Here is a 16,896-nt window from a genome sequence, read left to right on the forward strand (position 1 = left end):
AGCGAGAGTAGGGGGAAAGCAAACATGTCAGCAATAGAGGCGATTGGAAGATTGGTGGAAGAAAAGTAGTGAAACGACAAACAACGTAGGCGTAGAAAAACAAAGTTCGCAATAGGGGTTCAGAAACTTCGGTTATGGGAATTCATCGAGTTCTTTTATTTTATTTTTTTAACATAGGTAGGACGTTATTCAATATAAAAGCAACAGCTTGGTGGCGCAACCCACTGCCTCGTTCCAAAGGGGACGCTCATAACATCCGTCCGTCCGTCCGTCCGTCCGTCCGTCCGTCCGTCCGTCCGTCCGTCCGTCCGTCCGTCCGTCCGTCCGTCCATCCATCCATCCATCCATCCATCCATCCATCCATCCAACCCCATTGAATTTTTCACTACATTACCTAGAGGGAAATCTGGCGCTGCTGCGCTGTGGTATGCATGGGAATGCCGGTATATTGTGACTTCGGATTGGCATCGTTCTCAAAGAGCCAGGCAAGCACCGTCCCGTCTGTCACAATGACTCAATTTCTACTAAACCTGCACGTAAAAGGCTGTCTTAGCTTTATTATTGCAGAAAAACATGTTTTGTTTAACTATGAGAATTTGTTATTGCATGTACAATTATATGATACGTAAAAGGTATCAGCCGGCTGCTAAAGTTGGAGGACAGACGACAAGATTCGCGCTCGCTTTGAAACAGCTTGTCGTCGGTTCTTGCTTTTCTTCCCTTCGTCATGTATTGTAGGTGTGTAAAGATGTAATTTGCGTGAACGGAAACATTTTATGAAGATTTTACTTTCAGAACGCGTTATTTGTGTAGCCATATCCCCCTTTTAGACGAAGCCTCTTACAACACCAGCCAACACAAGCCTCGCAGACACATATGCCGTCATTCTCATCACGGCACGGCGCCCCTTAAGAAACTCCCATAGACGGTGGCGCCAGATCTCCCTCTAGGTGTTATAGCGAGAAACTCTACGTCCAACCCGGAGTTTCTATTCTTTTTTTTTATTTCGGTAGCAATAACTGTGGCAGTCAAGCCTATGAAAGACTTCTCTGATTTCACTTCTCTGAAAGACCGGTGAGCTCTGGATGATGGCTAACGGGTCCGAATGGAGTCACGATGCTTCGAAAAGGCTCTCGCTTTCATGTGATAGAAAAATGCATCAGTTCGGTGGCCCCAGCGCCCACCGGTGGCGCAGAAAGCGCGGTAAGCCGAGCGCTCCGAGCTTCGCGTTTCCATCGCTGAGCACCGTACACTAATGGAAAATTATCTTCGCAATGCAGTTTTCCTTTTTTTTGCTTGTAACAGTAGCGTCCATGCATTCCTCGATCCTCGAATCCCGTATAGTAAACAGACAAAGAAACCTCCTACTCAGCGACTTTGGAACACTCAGATGTGTGGTGCATAAATAAAAACAACTGCCTCACGAGAATTTGTGGCAGGTATAAAATTCTCGCTCCCACTTTCTCTCTTGCAGCTTCATATAGGACTGCAAGACGCCAAATGCCGGCGACGCCAAACATATACGTGTGGCGCCGCTGAAATACCGGAACTGTATTTTTCTTCCAGAAAGACGAAAGAAAAGTGTTCACAAGATGGTAATAGCCAAAGTTAACGATTTCCTTGCTTCTCTCTTCTTCTTCTTCTTTTCTTTTTGTCAACTCTATGTCATTTCCTACATTGCAGACTTTGATAAGGCAACACTTTCGCGCATTCCCAGCGTGAAATGGAAGATGAATTCATTTTGGGCGAGAAATTTCCTCTGAGACCGCAACAAGGCTACACCTCGGAGACAGAACAGTGTCGGCAAATTGCCCTGACAGAGGATATTACTTGCCTCCTCGGAGAGCGCGCTGCGGCGAAGCACCTCTCCTATACGTGGTTGTCACGGCAACGTGTTTGTATGTGCCGGCGCTCTCACCGCGCCTTCGTCATTGGGGGTAACCGCAATATGCACTGCATCCGGCAGTGCCGAAGAATTGACTTCTGGAATGGAATCAGCGGCATTGTTGAACAAGTGATTACATGAATGTTTCGCTACTTCGACTAAGTAATACTATAGGATTTGACTGATTCAAACGAAACACAAAGTAGTTGTTCTTTTTTTTTTCTTCGTGGCAGTAAACATGAGAAGCGCATCAAAGCGCACTGGAGCCATATTGATATACTTAAGGGAGCAATATTCGAATGTCTTGAAAGTGAACGAATACGTTGCTTTGATACCCTGCTTTGCCTTATTCCAAACGCCCGCCGTCCCTAGCATGTGCATATTAAAACACCCGAATAAGTCGGGAATTCACCACGCCACATACGCAAGAAAAGAAAACAATAAAAAGTGGCATCGCACAATATTGAACTGCGTGGTTCTGACAAATCTCCTTCGGAGTCAGTACTTGTACTGAAACGAACTAGAAGAGTTAAACGAGGCAGACCAACAAGAAAGCCAAACAAAGAACACGCCTGACGCAAGACCATGAGAGATCGCATCACTCCGAGATGAGTGACGTCATTTTTCAAAGCGGCACGCCAACCTTATTGGAAAATAACATGCGGCTATCGAAGCGATTCGCCAGTGACCTCAGGGACTTTATTTTAAAAGAATTCTCCGCTCTTCTGATTCTATTCAATTCTTATCATCTATCGCATCAAGCAGTTGACACTGGCGATAACAGAGGCGTGGCATCATGGAGTCCCGTGCCGCAGAGTATATATATATATATATATTTATATGTAACAACCATTACAAAATGCGACCCGGAACCCACTATTTGTGGCTGCCACATATGAATACAGACGAAAACCTGCTTCTAATCATTACAATCATTACAAGCCGCTTGCGACAATTCAGTCACGAACGTGAATTTTCGAGCGCAAGCGCTTTGACACTTCGGCAGCATCAACATAAGCAGGCTCAGTTCACCGACCTAAGAAGTTTGGTTCGACACAGTCGCACTGCTGTCTCGCTCCCTAGTGTTTTTGAATTTTTTCGACGTTTTGTCAAATAGATATGTAGAAGACGTTGGACGACTCGCCAAGGTACCTTCCCTACCGGAGGCCGGGGGGGGGGGGGAGGGGGGGGGGCCTTCGCCTCCCGTCGCTTCGGTAGGAGCCTGCAGAAGAGCCCGATCTGGTAGCGGCGAGAGCTCCGTCATGAATACGCCTGACCTGACACCGGGCCAGAGGCCACCGACTGACCCTGAGAGCAACCGTGACTGTAAGCGATACAAAGCTACAGAAACCGACGACGAGTCTACGCTTATTGACGATTGTGACATAGCTGACATCACAGATCTGGACGACGAAGGCTTCAGGCTTGTGCGTCACCGCAAGAAGAGGACTGTCGGAATCCCAGTGATTGTTACGCCTGCCACAGAAGGAGTCGACCTGAAAAAAGTGAATCCCATTGTTCTGTCTACGGAAATTGAAAAAAATTCTTGGCGCATCGCCAGTTAGGAGCCGATTTACTGCTGAAGGAGCCCTGCTTCTAGATGTACAGACAGAAGAGCATGTTAATTCCCTTCTCAGCTGCACGTCAATCTCAGGGACTGCAATCTCAGCACAAGTGCCCAATTCGTACCTGCAAAACACGTGCATTATTAGAGGAGTACCGAAGTGGTACACTGACGAGGAACTGTTGCTATACCTAAAACCACAAGGAGTTTACCATGCAAGGAGAGTCACGCGACGCGTCCAAATTTCCGAAACCGATCGGGAGTCCAGGCGAACCAGCTCCGTGGTTCTTACGTTCGCTCCAAATACAGACCGTTGTTACGTTTCGCCTACAACGCGCGGTAATGCCGGCGCGGATGCAACGGACGCCGGGGCTTTGTTCAAAGCGGCGGACATTTTGGCCCGTCCGACGCCGCCGCGACGCCTACCCGCCAAGCGTGTCCAGGCGTGTTTCAGTGCCACGTGTCTTCGTGTGTGCGTGTGTGTGTGTGTGCCCTCGCTTGTCAAAGCGCGGCAGCCGGGGAGCGGAGTTCCCCGAATGAGGAGCCTGCAGGTCTCTCGGCCCGACAGTTCGCGCCGTCGTGGGCTCCTGCTGCGCCGTACCGTGACCTTCATCCCGTGACCTTCCCTCCTTCCCTTTTGGACCGCGACGCCGGGAGTATAAGAGCAGCTGCCCCCGGACGCCAGAGGAGAGGCTCCGATTTGTACTGTTGAGTTACGTGCTCTCCCGTCTCTCCACTTCGGTCGACCTGACCGGCCGCTCTTTTGCTATGTTAGAATAAACAAGTTGTTCTGTTACCAGTCTTCTCATGCTTTGCCGGGACCTTCGGATGCTTCCAGTGCCCCAGGCCGCCAGGCCAACGCTACCCTTGGGGCTTGCGACCCATTGGCAATAACGGGCGTCAGCACCGAGACCCCAACAACTCGTGCCAGCGGTACGATTACAACATCTGGTTGCCAGCGGTGAGATCGCGACAACGGAGGCCAGCAGCGAAGAGATGCGGTTGACTGTATGCTGAGCAGCACAACGACCATCCGGGAGCAGCGCAACGAGCCCTGTGTGATGACTGGTTGCCTGCAGCGGAACGACTGCGCTGAAGTCTTGGCTGCGAGGTTTGGTGAGTGCGGGACTTTCTTCTTCTGAGTTTTGCCAGGCTTTTGTTAGTGTTAGAAACAGAGCTGGTAATTGTGGTTGTCGTTGCTACCGGGTTAGTTTGCGGCAAGACAATAGTAGGCAGTAGAGAAAGCAGCATTCAGAGCAGCCATGGATTTGAAGTCGTTGCGCAAACCGAAATTGCTGGAGCTTGCAAGAGAGTTGGGTCTGGATGTCTCAGACAAACTCAGAAAACCAGAACTGCTAAGGGCTATTCTTGAGTTAGAAGCTGAGGATGACGAGCTGTCGGAATGCCTTGAGACCATTGAGGAGAGGGAGGAACAAAAAGAGAAACAGGAGCGCGAACTTAAAGAACAGAAAGAGAAAGATGAGCGCGAACGTAAAGAACAGAAAGAGAAAGATGAGCGCGAACGTAAAGAGCAACAAGAGAAAGAAAGAGAGCGCGACCGTCAACACGCTTTGGAAATGAAGCGTCTCGAGGTAGAGATGGAACGCGCTCGTAATGGAAGTCAGGCACACGGTGCAGGAGAACGAGTATTGTTCAAAATGACTGACCTGATGCGGCCGTTTAAGCTTGGAGAGGACATTGGTTTGTTCCTGGTTAACTTTGAGCGAACGTGCGAGAAGCAGGGGTTCTCTCGGGAAACGTGGCCACAGCGCTTGCTCACTTTGTTACCCGGCGAGGCGGCCGACGTAGTCGCTCGCTTGGAGAGAGAGGAGGCAGAGGATTTCGACAAAGTGAAATCGAGTCTGCTAAAAAAGTACCGGCTGTCAGCGGAGGCGTTCCGTCGGAAGTTTCGGGAAAATGAGAAAGGCAAAAGTGAGTCATATACAGAGTTTGCGTACAGGCTTATGTCAAACATGCAGGAGTGGCTCAAAGAAGAGAAAGCGTTTGGTGACCACGAGAAAGTTCTGCAGTGTTTCGGGCTAGAACAGTTTTATAGTCGGTTACCTGAGAACGTGCGGTACTGGGTCTTGGATAGGCCAGACGTTAGTACGGTGGCTAGAGCCGCTGAGTTAGCCGAGGAGTTTGTGACGCGTCGGGCTCGTGGAGCTAAGGACGGTCAAAAGGGTGAATTTGGCTCCAAGTTTGAGAGGCCAAAGTTCACGCCCATGAGAGCAAAGGGGGACACACGTAGTGCGGATGCGAGTGAAAGCAGTCCGACCGAACGTAAGGAGACGGCGGCAACCGAAGCCGAACGCAGAAAGCGGTTCGAGATGAGGCAAGCGCGCGTTTGTTATACGTGCCAGAAGCCGGGTCACTTTTCGGCGCAGTGTCCAGAAACAAAGACACAAGTCGTGTTTTTGTCTATATGCAGCACTGACGAGAACATGAAGCTTCTCGAGCCTTACATGCGAGACCTCCTCGTGAACGGGAAAGAGTGCCGAGTGCTTCGCGATTCCGCAGCTACAATGGATGTAGTTCACCCCTCTTACGTAGAACCCGATATGTTCACGGGCGAGTGCGCATGGATCAAGCAAGCAGTGGAAGCTCATAGCGTGTGTCTGCCGGTAGCAAAAGTGCTTATTGAAGGACCTTTCGGAGCACTTGAGACGGAGGCCGCAGTGTCATCTATGCTGCCCCCCCAGTACCCGTACCTATTTTCGAACAGGTCCGATCACCTCCTGCGCGAGAAGGGGCTTTTGTTTGGTGAGGCTAGCGTTCAGGCCTTAACCGGATCGAAGGTTCGGGAGCTCGCTGCAAAGGCGGTAGTTGCGGGGCCGACGTTGTTGAACGATGAAAAAGGGTCAGAGGCGCAGCAAGCTAGTATTCAGAGCACGCCCGAACGGGATAAAATTGAGCCTGTAGCGTTAAAGGCACCAGATACTGGAGAGGAAATTCCCGATGCGGGAAAGTTAGAAGAGCTTCCGGTCGAGCTTCCGGGACTAGGCTCAGTGACGAACAGGAAAGACACCGATCAAGTCATTAGTGACTTAATAAGTAAAGCATCGCTGTCGCCTGAGCAGAAAACCGAACTACACCAGCTCTTACAAGAGTTTCAAGGTCTGTTCTCTGAGAGGCCTGGTAGGACTTCTGTCCTTACTCATGACATAGAACTTACCTCCCCAGAGCCAGTACGATCCAAGGCGTACCGGGTGTCACCCCGCCAGAGCGATATTATGGAGGCTGAGGTAAAGAAAATGCTACAGCTCGGTGTTATTGAAGCGGGTGAGAGTGATTATACCTCCCCTTTGATTTTAGTTGAGGTACCGGGCAAGGAACCTCGTCCTTGCGTCGACTACCGCAGGCTTAATTCCATCACTAAGGATCAAATTTATCCGATCCCTAACATCGAGGAGCGCCTTGAGAGAGTGAGTAGCGCTCAGTTTATTTCCACCCTAGATCTTGTCAGGGGTTATTGGCAGGTTCCACTTACAGAAGAGGCTAGTAGGTATGCGGCGTTCATTTCACCCATGGGGACATTCCGTCCTAAAGTTTTGAGTTTTGGTTTGAAGAACGCGCCATACTGCTTTTCAAGCCTCATGGATAAAGTGTTGCGGGGACAGCAAGAATTCGCTTTACCGTATCTAGACGACGTAGCGATATTCTCCGCATCCTGGCCTGAACATATGGCGCACTTGCGGGCAGTGCTAACCCGCCTGCGCGATGCGGGCTTGACAGTCAAGGCTCCCAAGTGCCAGTTAGCACAGGCCGAGGTTGTCTACCTCGGACACGTGATTGGTCAGGGTCGTCGCCGCCCCTCTGAAATAAAGGTGGCCGCTGTGCGAGACTTCCCGCAACCGCGCACGAAGACCGATATTCGGTCGTTCTTAGGTGTCGCCGGCTACTATCAGAGGTACATCCCCAGGTACTCTGATATCGCGGCTCCCTTGACGGATGCTCTAAGAAAGACAGAGCCGCAAACAGTCGTCTGGGATGAGACGAAGGAAAGAGCTTTTAGCGCCCTAAAGAGCGCCCTAACAAGCCAGCCTGTGCTACGATCGCCCGACTACTCAAAAGGGTTCGTTGTTCAGTGTGATGCTAGTGAGCGAGGCATGGGCGTTGTACTGTGCCAACGGGAAAATGGAGAAGTAGAACACCCCGTCCTGTATGCTAGTCGTAAGCTGACCAGTCGTGAGCAGGCGTATAGCGCCACCGAGAAAGAGTGTGCGTGTATCGTGTGGGCCGTTCAGAAATTGTCATGTTACCTAGCCGGCTCGAGGTTTATCATTGAAACGGATCACTGCCCTCTCCAATGGCTGCAGACCATCTCTCCCAAAAATGGCCGCCTCCTGCGCTGGAGCCTCGCTTTGCAACAATATTCCTTTGAGGTGCGTTACAAAAAGGGGAGTCTCAACGGTAACGCCGATGGCTTAAGTCGAAGCCCCTAACGTGGGAATCAGCCTCAAAATTGCTTGTTACTGATGTTTTTCTTCCTGAGGCAGGATTTTTTTTAACTTATTGCTTTTGTGTAGTGTTTCAAAGTGATGATGTGCTTTTTAGTGCAATTTTTCCGATTTGTGGACGCGTTCTGAGTGCTGCTAAACTACTGTAAGGAACTAGGCAGCAGTGTAAAAGGGGAAAGAGCCTGGCAGGGCTTAGTGAGGGTTGTGCCGTGCTTGCTGACTGAGCGGTTGACTTTTGGCGTGGTTCTAACGCTTGCCGGAAACGAGAACAAAAATGTCAACTCTCCCGAAGTCACTTTGCAGTGTCCTGTGTGCACCTGAACGTGAGGACGAGGCCTTCTCTGTGCGCTGCGCTCAAGAAACGCCCAAGGACGCCCAACTTCGGTTATGAGCATCATCGAGCGACATCCCTCCGGACAGCGGATGCAGTCCCCTGACCTTCGGGATCTCCTTCCCCCGGCGGGGCGGTCTGTTACGTTTCGCCTACAACGCGCGGTAATGCCGGCGCGGATGTAACGGACGCCGGGGCTTTGTTCAAAGCGGCGGACATTTTGGCCCGTCCGACGCCGCCGCGACGCCTACCCGCCAAGCGTGTCCAGGCGTGTTTCAGTGCCACGTGTCTTCGTGTGTGCGTGTGTGTGTGTGTGCCCTCGCTTGTCAAAGCGCGGCAGCCGGGGAGCGGAGTTCCCCGAATGAGGAGCCTGCAGGTCTCTCGGCCCGACAGTTCGCGCCGTCGTGGGCTCCTGCTGCGCCGTCCCGTGACCTTCATCCCGTGACCTTCCCTCCTTCCCTTTTGGACCGCGACGCCGGGAGTATAAGAGCAGCTGCCCCCGGACGCCAGAGGAGAGGCTCCGATTTGTACTGTTGAGTTACGTGCTCTCCCGTCTCTCCACTTCGGTCGACCTGACCGGCCGCTCTTTTGCTATGTTAGAATAAACAAGTTGTTCTGTTACCAGTCTTCTCATGCTTTGCCGGGACCTTCGGATGCTTCCAGTGCCCCAGGCCGCCAGGCCAACGCTACCCTTGGGGCTTGCGACCCATTGGCAATAACGGGCGTCAGCACCGAGACCCCAACAACTCGTGCCAGCGGTACGATTACAACACCGTCCAGAGAAGATCAACTTGGGCTTCACAAGACATGAGACCATTGACTACGTTGAGACACCACCTCGGTGCTTCAAGTGTCAGCGCTATGGACATGTGGCCAAGTACTGCCGTGGTGAGCAGCGGTGTAAGAGATGTGGAGGACCGTACGATTTCAAAACATGCGCGTGAAGAGAGAACTTTCTAAGTGCAAACTGTAGTGGTGGTCATCCAGCTAGTTATTTTTTACTTTTATGCAGCATTGAACACGCTTCGCGTATTAGGATTGCGCTGCTCGAGACAGAGGGAAAGGATACAATCACCCTGGACATTCGAGGACATTACATGCAACTTAAGTGTACCACGATTGCAATCAAAGAGCTGCATTCCATCTGCAGAACCCAAGTCATTAGTCGTGGAACACCTGAACACGATTTACCCGAATCACCTACAAGTATACACAGATGGCTCTGTCAAGGCAGACAAAGGCCGCTGTGCAGCTGCATTTTATATTCCCTCTCTAAGATATACGTGGTCTGGCCGTCTGGACTGTATAGCCTCGTCGACAGTTGTGGAAGGCGTAGGAATAGCTTCTGCTCTGCGCAAATTAAAGACTTTGCCTCCGCAGAATGTGGTTGTCCTTACAGACTCAAAGGCCGCATTACAACAAGTATACCGTGGTTTGCCATCCCTCAAGTTCCCACGCAAATCACTAGCCATAGTGAAAGAACTCAACAACAAAGGCTTCACAGTAAAGTTTCAGTGGATTCCCTCTCACATTGGTATCTCAGGAGACGAAAAAGCTGATGCGCTTGCATACGCAGCGCTCTATCATCCTCCCAAAATCAAGGCTCCAAAGAGTAATCAAGTGCAAAAATCTGACATTCGAAATTATTTTGCGTCGCTTTGAGTTCCACCGCATATGCCCTGCGTAACCAAGAGATTGCGCCGAGAGGAAGCCAGACTTCTATATCGAATAAGGACAGGATCTGCTAATACACCGGCCTGGTTATATAAAACGGGGCGAATCAATTCCCCGAACTGTACGGCATGCAACCAGACAGGAGACATTGGGCACTTCTTGTGGTCCTGCCAGCAATTCCAAGATGAAAGAGACACTCTCCTGAAGAATCTGCAAAACAAGGACCTTCCGCATGCGCGCCTGCAACGCCTTATATTTCCCGAGGGATCAGTTATAGCCCGCAAAGAAACTTCACGTCTCCTCATCGAATTCTTAAGAGAGACTGGTTTGATGGACATATGGTGAAAGCCTTCAGCAGTATTGTGCGAGACGCTCGGGCGGAGCAATTGCCGGCCTTGTTCGCCAGGCTAACCCCGCCTGTTGCTACAATTCCCCACCACCACCACCACCACCACCTCAATTTTGCAACCCATGATCAGGCAACATGCGCGAGTCGGGAGCCTCAGCAGCCGTGGAAGAAGTATAAGCCCCGTCCATGTTTAGAAGGTTTCAACAAAAGCGCCAGCGATTTTCCCGGGCATCAGATAATTAGAATGCACTCCGACGTATAAGTCGCGACGTCAGCGGCACCTCTCGTTCTTGGTTAAAAATGCGTAAGGAGATCACTGTCTCACTTGGCGACGACTCATGTATACAACGGCGAAGAGGGTTATTACGTTGGTTGAGCGTCGCTCGCTAATCATCGGGCAATCTTGCGGATCGTACTAACCGGATCCTCCGTTGGCAGAGAGCTTTCTCTCCTAATGCGCTCATACAATGCGTCCTAAGTGCTCTCCGGCGAGAGTTCGCCTAAAGATGGCAAATCAGTTTTCGGAGTCCCGCAAGACGGACGACGTGTCTCGTAGACAAAAATAAGAACCAGAATGTTAGCGAGATAATTAAGCATATTGGATTAGAAAGGCGGGGTGTCGTGTGTCAGCGCACCTTCTGCTTGTCTTCCAAAGAAACTAAGTTTCCGAGCGTGGCCACCTAATGTCGGCATTTCGGTCTTGTGACGTAGTGAAGGAAAGTCTTCATGTGATGCAACTTCGTAAATACACGATCAGTTGGAACTCAGAGCGTGTGCTGTCTACTCCTCACTTAGTGTTTGTTTGTACACACTTCACCGTGATCTGCTACGCGTAACCAACTAGCCCAAAAGTCGGTGCTCTTGAAGTGCCACGAAAGGATAAACTGTCACCCACCCAAATGCAGCACGAAGCTACAAACGAAATACCCGTACGAATTTCGTGGATAAAAACAAAAACAAAAAAGAAAACAACCACACACAAAAAAACAGGAAAAACAAACAAACAAAGAAAGCTTAGTTGAGCGAAAATTTGTCCTTGTCGGGTATTTGAAGCACGGACAAACCCACTTCCGGGGCAGTCGCTCTACCATGTGAGCCAACCAGGAGGCTAGCAGATTAAAGCACGAGGACAAATTAATCGACAACTCGAAGCATAGTGATACTGAATGTGCCAAATCAGTTCCGAGGAATTCTGCAAAGGTGGAGGAAGGTGGATGAAGCATAAGATAGAGAGAATAAACGTTATGAAAAAAAAAAGGAGAAAACTATTGTCGGGGCTTCCTGTCTTTTCATTCAGCGAGGTCCTGCTTTGTGATGAGTTCGACGACTGATTTATTTATTTTGGTCTGCCAGCCAGGGTTGTCGGCTACTCTAACCGAGTTCCAAGATGCGATCGCCGCCGAACGCTGCGGACCACTTTGTGTGGCAACGAAGCGAAAGCCACTGGGGTGCAGCCGCGCGTGCGTCGAGTAATCCGGCAGAGCTTCGAGTCTTTCGGAGTGGGTACTGAATCAGCGTAGCCACGCGACGCTTTCGCGTCCGGCTTTTCTCTCCCCGTAGGTGCTCCTTTTCCCTCCAGTATGTGTGCCTCGGTAAGAGCAAAACGAGCGGAGAAGGACGCGCAGATACGCAGCCGCTATCGTGCCATCGCGCCGTCGTCGTCTCATTGTCGCGCCACGCGGTCTTGGTCAGGCTGCTGCCGTCGTCAGACCGTCGTGCCGTTTACCGAAACACGCCGACGATAAACTGTGCCAGAATCATCGGACACCATTGTGGACGTCTATGGTGTACGTTTTGAAAACATTGCTAGCTACTCCGTTTTATTTATGCGGCCTGGAGAAGGTATTTGTTTACTGCAAGCAATCATCTGGTTCCCGCAATATATATATATATATATATATATATATATATATATATATATATATATATATATATATATATATATATATATATATATATATATATATATATATATATATATATACATACATATAAATAATCTTTTTGCTTCGTAGCTTCTTCCTCTGTCGTGTGTGGCTTCTTGCGTCGGCCACTGAGTTTGTACTACAGCTTCAAGACCGGCGCAACGTACGCGGCGTGGGCGTGTTTCCTGCTGCTGCCTACTAAGTGCCGTCAACCGCAAAATTTTGCGGAACACGAAATCTGAGAAGACAGCTGAATATTTGCGCAGCGTCAGAACGCAGCCTGGTATTCGCATGTACAGCCTTTACCAGTATATACGAACCACGTTGTGACGTTCGCTTTTACTGACTACTGTTACATGATGCTCGGAAATTGAACATTTTCAGAGATCCCGTGGTTCGTAAACTGTACACTTCTTTTGGTTTGACTGTACTTACGTATTCGCGGACGACACCGCTGCCCGAGTACCGCGCGCTAGAAATCCGGCACTGACAGCCGCGCGAGCAAGTTGCGGGACAGCTCAGTGGTTCGCGTGTACAGCTCCGCGGCATCATACACCACAAAGATAAGATGTCACAACTCTTCGTCGCTTTCTCATAAATACTGCTTTCATGCAATCTCTTTGAAAGGCGAATCATCGTGAACTTGCGCAGTATATGACTTTGTCCGCGTTTATCCGAGCATGCGCTATCTTTATGTGCTTTATTCTTCCCTGTATACGACTTTTCGTGAGGCGAATGATTTTCCCGTGTTCTTTTCTCTCTTTCTTAGTTCTTGTTTCTTTATTATTCTCGTGCATTTCTTAGTCGATGGAGCTTATTTTTGGCGATTGGTATAGCCGGTCCTTCGATGGCCGATTTTTCTATGATCTCGCCACTTAACAAATAACAACGGAAATGGCACGAGTTAGATGTCTAGTTTTGGGGGTTGGTGAAATTTTATGCAATTTTCCTTTTTTTTATATCATCTCCGTCACGAAGTACGCTCCACGTGACCAGGCGTCAACGACGCGCGCCACCCTGTTCCGGCAACGCACCGAAAGCTGCACCCTCGTTAACTCGGATATACGTACGGCTCTCTACCGTAATATTCGGTCTCACGGTACACATTTCGAGCAATACGGTTGTTCATCGTGAGAGATTCAGTGGTAGCGTGAGCCACTTCGAAAACCTTTCTTTCGCATGCAACATGCAACGCGATAATTTCTCACATGGCTTCACATTACGCCACATAACACAGCCTGTGCCCCCTTTTACGTCGAACCGCCCGGATCTGGGGCACCTGTGCTCCGATTCTTCCTGGTGATCATGTCCTGCTTTGTTGGTGCTCCTGACGCGTACATGTCTTCTTATGAAGCTGCAAAAAACAGGAGGGCCGCGAACGAAGGGATATTTACGCTCGCTCGCTCGCTCGTTCGTTCGTTCGTTCGTTCGTTCGTTCGTTCGTTCGTTCGTTCGTTCGTTCTCTCGTTCGCTCGTTCGTCGTGCGTCCGCCCGATGTCAAGTTAGCCCATTTGCGACGTCGTGCACTCGACCACGTGTGCTTTTCATTTCTCTCACATCCCTTGTCCCGTCTTCGCAAGCGACCACGTAGTACGTTATACATCAAAAATGGCAGGGGTGGGGGATAGCTTCGCCGGTTCGTCCCACGACCGTCGCGTTGCCGCAAAGGCAGCCCCACCGGGACACTCACGTTCTTGAAAGGAATCTCGGGCGTCCAATCAGCCGCGGCATCCTCGTCCCCGGCGCCCACCGTGCTGTTGGTGCTGGCGCTGGAGCGGTGCTCGCCGGTGGCAGCGCCGCCATTGGCGCCGTTGCTCATCGGGAGGCTGACGGTGCTCTGGCGGTCCTCGGGATTGCTCCGCCGCTTGCGCCGCTTGTAGCCCTGCGCACGACAGGGAGAGAGAGAGCGAGGTTCGAACACACATTTAGTCCTACCCTGCACAGAGGTACAGAGCCGAACGCAACGCGGTGGCTGAGGTCAGTCACAGAACCGATACAGGGTGGGCGTCAACTCTTCTCACGCTAATTCAAACTTCACGATCTCCCCTGGGACGTGTTGTGAGAACATATATGCTGCGAAAATAAACACCAAGCAGGCTAAAAATGGGCAGAAAGGGCGCAGATGAGCAAATGCTTGCATCGTATTCATGCCGTTTAGACCGCTGTGGTTTGAGCCCTATTGGGTTACTTCGAGCAAGACTGCCTGATGTTGAGAACGATAAGTTGATAAAAAGTCTGAATTTGCATAACTTAGTTTGCAGAAATCCGCAATATGGAGGGAACTGCACTCAAAGAAAGAATAGCCGCCATCCACATGATCGTAGCATGGTGGGAACAATTGTCCCTCACTGGAAAGGATACTGGATTTATACTTCTCCCTGTATACGGGAGCAAAATTCACACTACAGCCTCTTTCACAACCTCGATTGCATAAGAACTGTGCACGATCATAACATAGAGGTACAACCTACGGCTTATCTACTTATGTGAACAATGAAGCACTGATTTGACAAGAGAGTATTACATTAGTTTGCACTTGTGTTATCCATCCTTAGACCATTTTTTGTTCCCCCGTAGGACATTTTGTACGTGCTGCGCTTATCGCAGCATTTCGCGACACATGAAATGCATGGTGTGAGATCAAAAAAAGATAATTCTTCCAACTTTGAATAAAAGAAGACCTTGACTTAATTCGGACATGCGCTCAAGACTCGTTAGCCATACGCGCTGTATAACACACTACATCGCGCTGCGGTGCCATATTAAGAAATCAGTGCCGTTGGAAGGAGCTGAGAGTCGACTGATCGATTTTCTTTAAATGTTTTATCGGATATGCTGCTTTACTGCGATTTTCTGCTCACATTGTCATGCAGCCAGCGCGCACATAGTCTTAGTAGTCTGTCTCATTTTAGGGTTGCTGGATTGGAATTGGAACGAATATTCTGTCCCCTCTCAATTCCCCATCCGCAGTGCAGTAGCATCGTCGTAGTTCACGGCTTACTAATGTGCTTGTCTCGATAGTGTGCTCATGTTGTCTAGACAAATAGAGAGAGACTCGTGTTGTCTAGACAGACAGAGAGAGGTAGATAGAGAGAGACATTATAGATACAATGGAAGGTAGAGGAGGTTCACGCTGTCTAGATGCTCGCTTGACCGTGTCACTGCAAAAGCCTGCTTGGTGGCAGCTTCCCTGTAAGCTGCCCTCGTTTCGTTTGCAGATGTTACCCGTGTCTTATTATGAGTACCCGTTTCTGCAAATGCTTTCATGCGCCGACTGTATTCGCCATCATTCTTCGCTCATTACGGCTTCGCCTATCTATCCTTACACTATACACTGACATGATTGGACACCGGTATGAATTCCACCTAAAAGAGGTAGAGAGAGAGAAAAAAAAAAGGAAACATACCTTCTTGTAAGTGGACGGTTCCGTTCGTTTGATGAGAAAGGTCTGCACGTTGTGCTGCCTCAGGTAGGCGTCCCTCGTCTCTCCGTATCCAGGTTCCACGGCGTACGAGTCTCCCAGGGCTTCCAGCGTGGCATGCGAGACGTGAACGCGACTATAAAAAGAAACCGCGCCGTGTTAGGAATGTCGACAATACTTGAATGAACGTATACCGAACACGAAGAGAGAGAGAGAGAGAGAGAGAGAGAGAGAGAGAGAGAGAGAGAGAGAGAGAGAGAGAGAGAGGAAAGGCAGGGAGGTCAACCAGACGAGCGTCCGGTTTGCTACCGTAGGCTGGGGTTAAGGGAAAGGGGATTAGAAAGAGGAAAAGAGGGAGAGAGTGAGCACTGAGTGCACGTGGGAGGATGGGCAAGGACACTATAAGCGGTTTCTTAAACTGGGGGACTTCAAGTAGCGTACAAGTTCGCAAATCGCTTTTTGTATCAGTGACGCGTGTGGCCACGCTCCCAGAATGTTTTACCCAGATAACAGTCTCGAGTCCAGTCGTGCAAGCATGACCTATGGTGAACAAATTAGTGCACTATAGGCGACTTTACGGCGTGGCTACAGGTTTGTATTCATTATGCAGAAAAGAAGTGAGGCGTGCAGACAGGACACAAGAGTAGAGAAGTGGACAACACGAACGCCGACTATCAACTGAAGGGAGCACTGAGGCGAAAAAAGAAAGAAGACACAAAACTCATCTGCGCATGCTCAGGAATGGTAACACCACGTGTCAGTCGGGTACACGTGCCGGTCTACGTGAGAGACAACTGTTAAGGCACTTAATGTCTTCCGTATGTAAAGTAATCGAAGGCTGACTCACGCACGCACTTCCACCATTATAGATATGCCATGCCTCTACCATAAGACGCGTATCTTCATTCTTATGCCTATACAATATCGCGCATTCATCTAACTCTGGCGTGAAGTTACAATCTCGGCAATGTAGCGAAAGATTAGAAGGCGATCCACCGGTTAACGACCTTTTATGTTCCATTAGTCTCTGATTGATACACCGTCCCGTTTGCCGTACGTAGAACTGGCCACAGCTAAAGGGAATTTTATAAACCACACCCATACGACAGTCAGTAAAACTGTTGTTGTTATTGTGCTTCACTGGACAAATATCTGTTCGCTTTTTGCCTTTTACCCGCTCCTTTTTATCCTGTACGGCAGCGCATATCTTACCTAGCTTATTGGGAGCAGTGAAAGAACACTTAACATGATATCTACTTGCAACTTTTTTAAGCCTGTGCGACACT

At 49.8% G+C, this 16,896-nt stretch overlaps 1 protein-coding gene across 2 annotated transcripts in view; it reads right to left on the reverse strand.

Annotated features, from left to right (window-relative positions):
• LOC126537632 (adenylate cyclase type 8-like) overlaps positions 1–16,896 on the reverse strand; it is a 618,168-nt gene that overhangs the window by 25,434 nt on the left and 575,838 nt on the right. For both annotated transcript variants that reach the window (XM_050184787.3, XM_072287919.1), the window contains exons 10-11: positions 15,596–15,746; positions 13,879–14,070 (exon numbers count right to left, since the gene is read on the reverse strand). In XM_050184787.3, coding sequence (XP_050040744.2) covers positions 13,879–14,070; positions 15,596–15,746 — 343 coding nt within the window. The remainder of the gene's footprint in view (positions 1–13,878; positions 14,071–15,595; positions 15,747–16,896) is intronic.

Source organism: Dermacentor andersoni, chromosome 4, assembly GCF_023375885.2.
Source record: "Dermacentor andersoni chromosome 4, qqDerAnde1_hic_scaffold, whole genome shotgun sequence".
NCBI lineage: Eukaryota > Metazoa > Arthropoda > Arachnida > Ixodida > Ixodidae > Dermacentor > Dermacentor andersoni.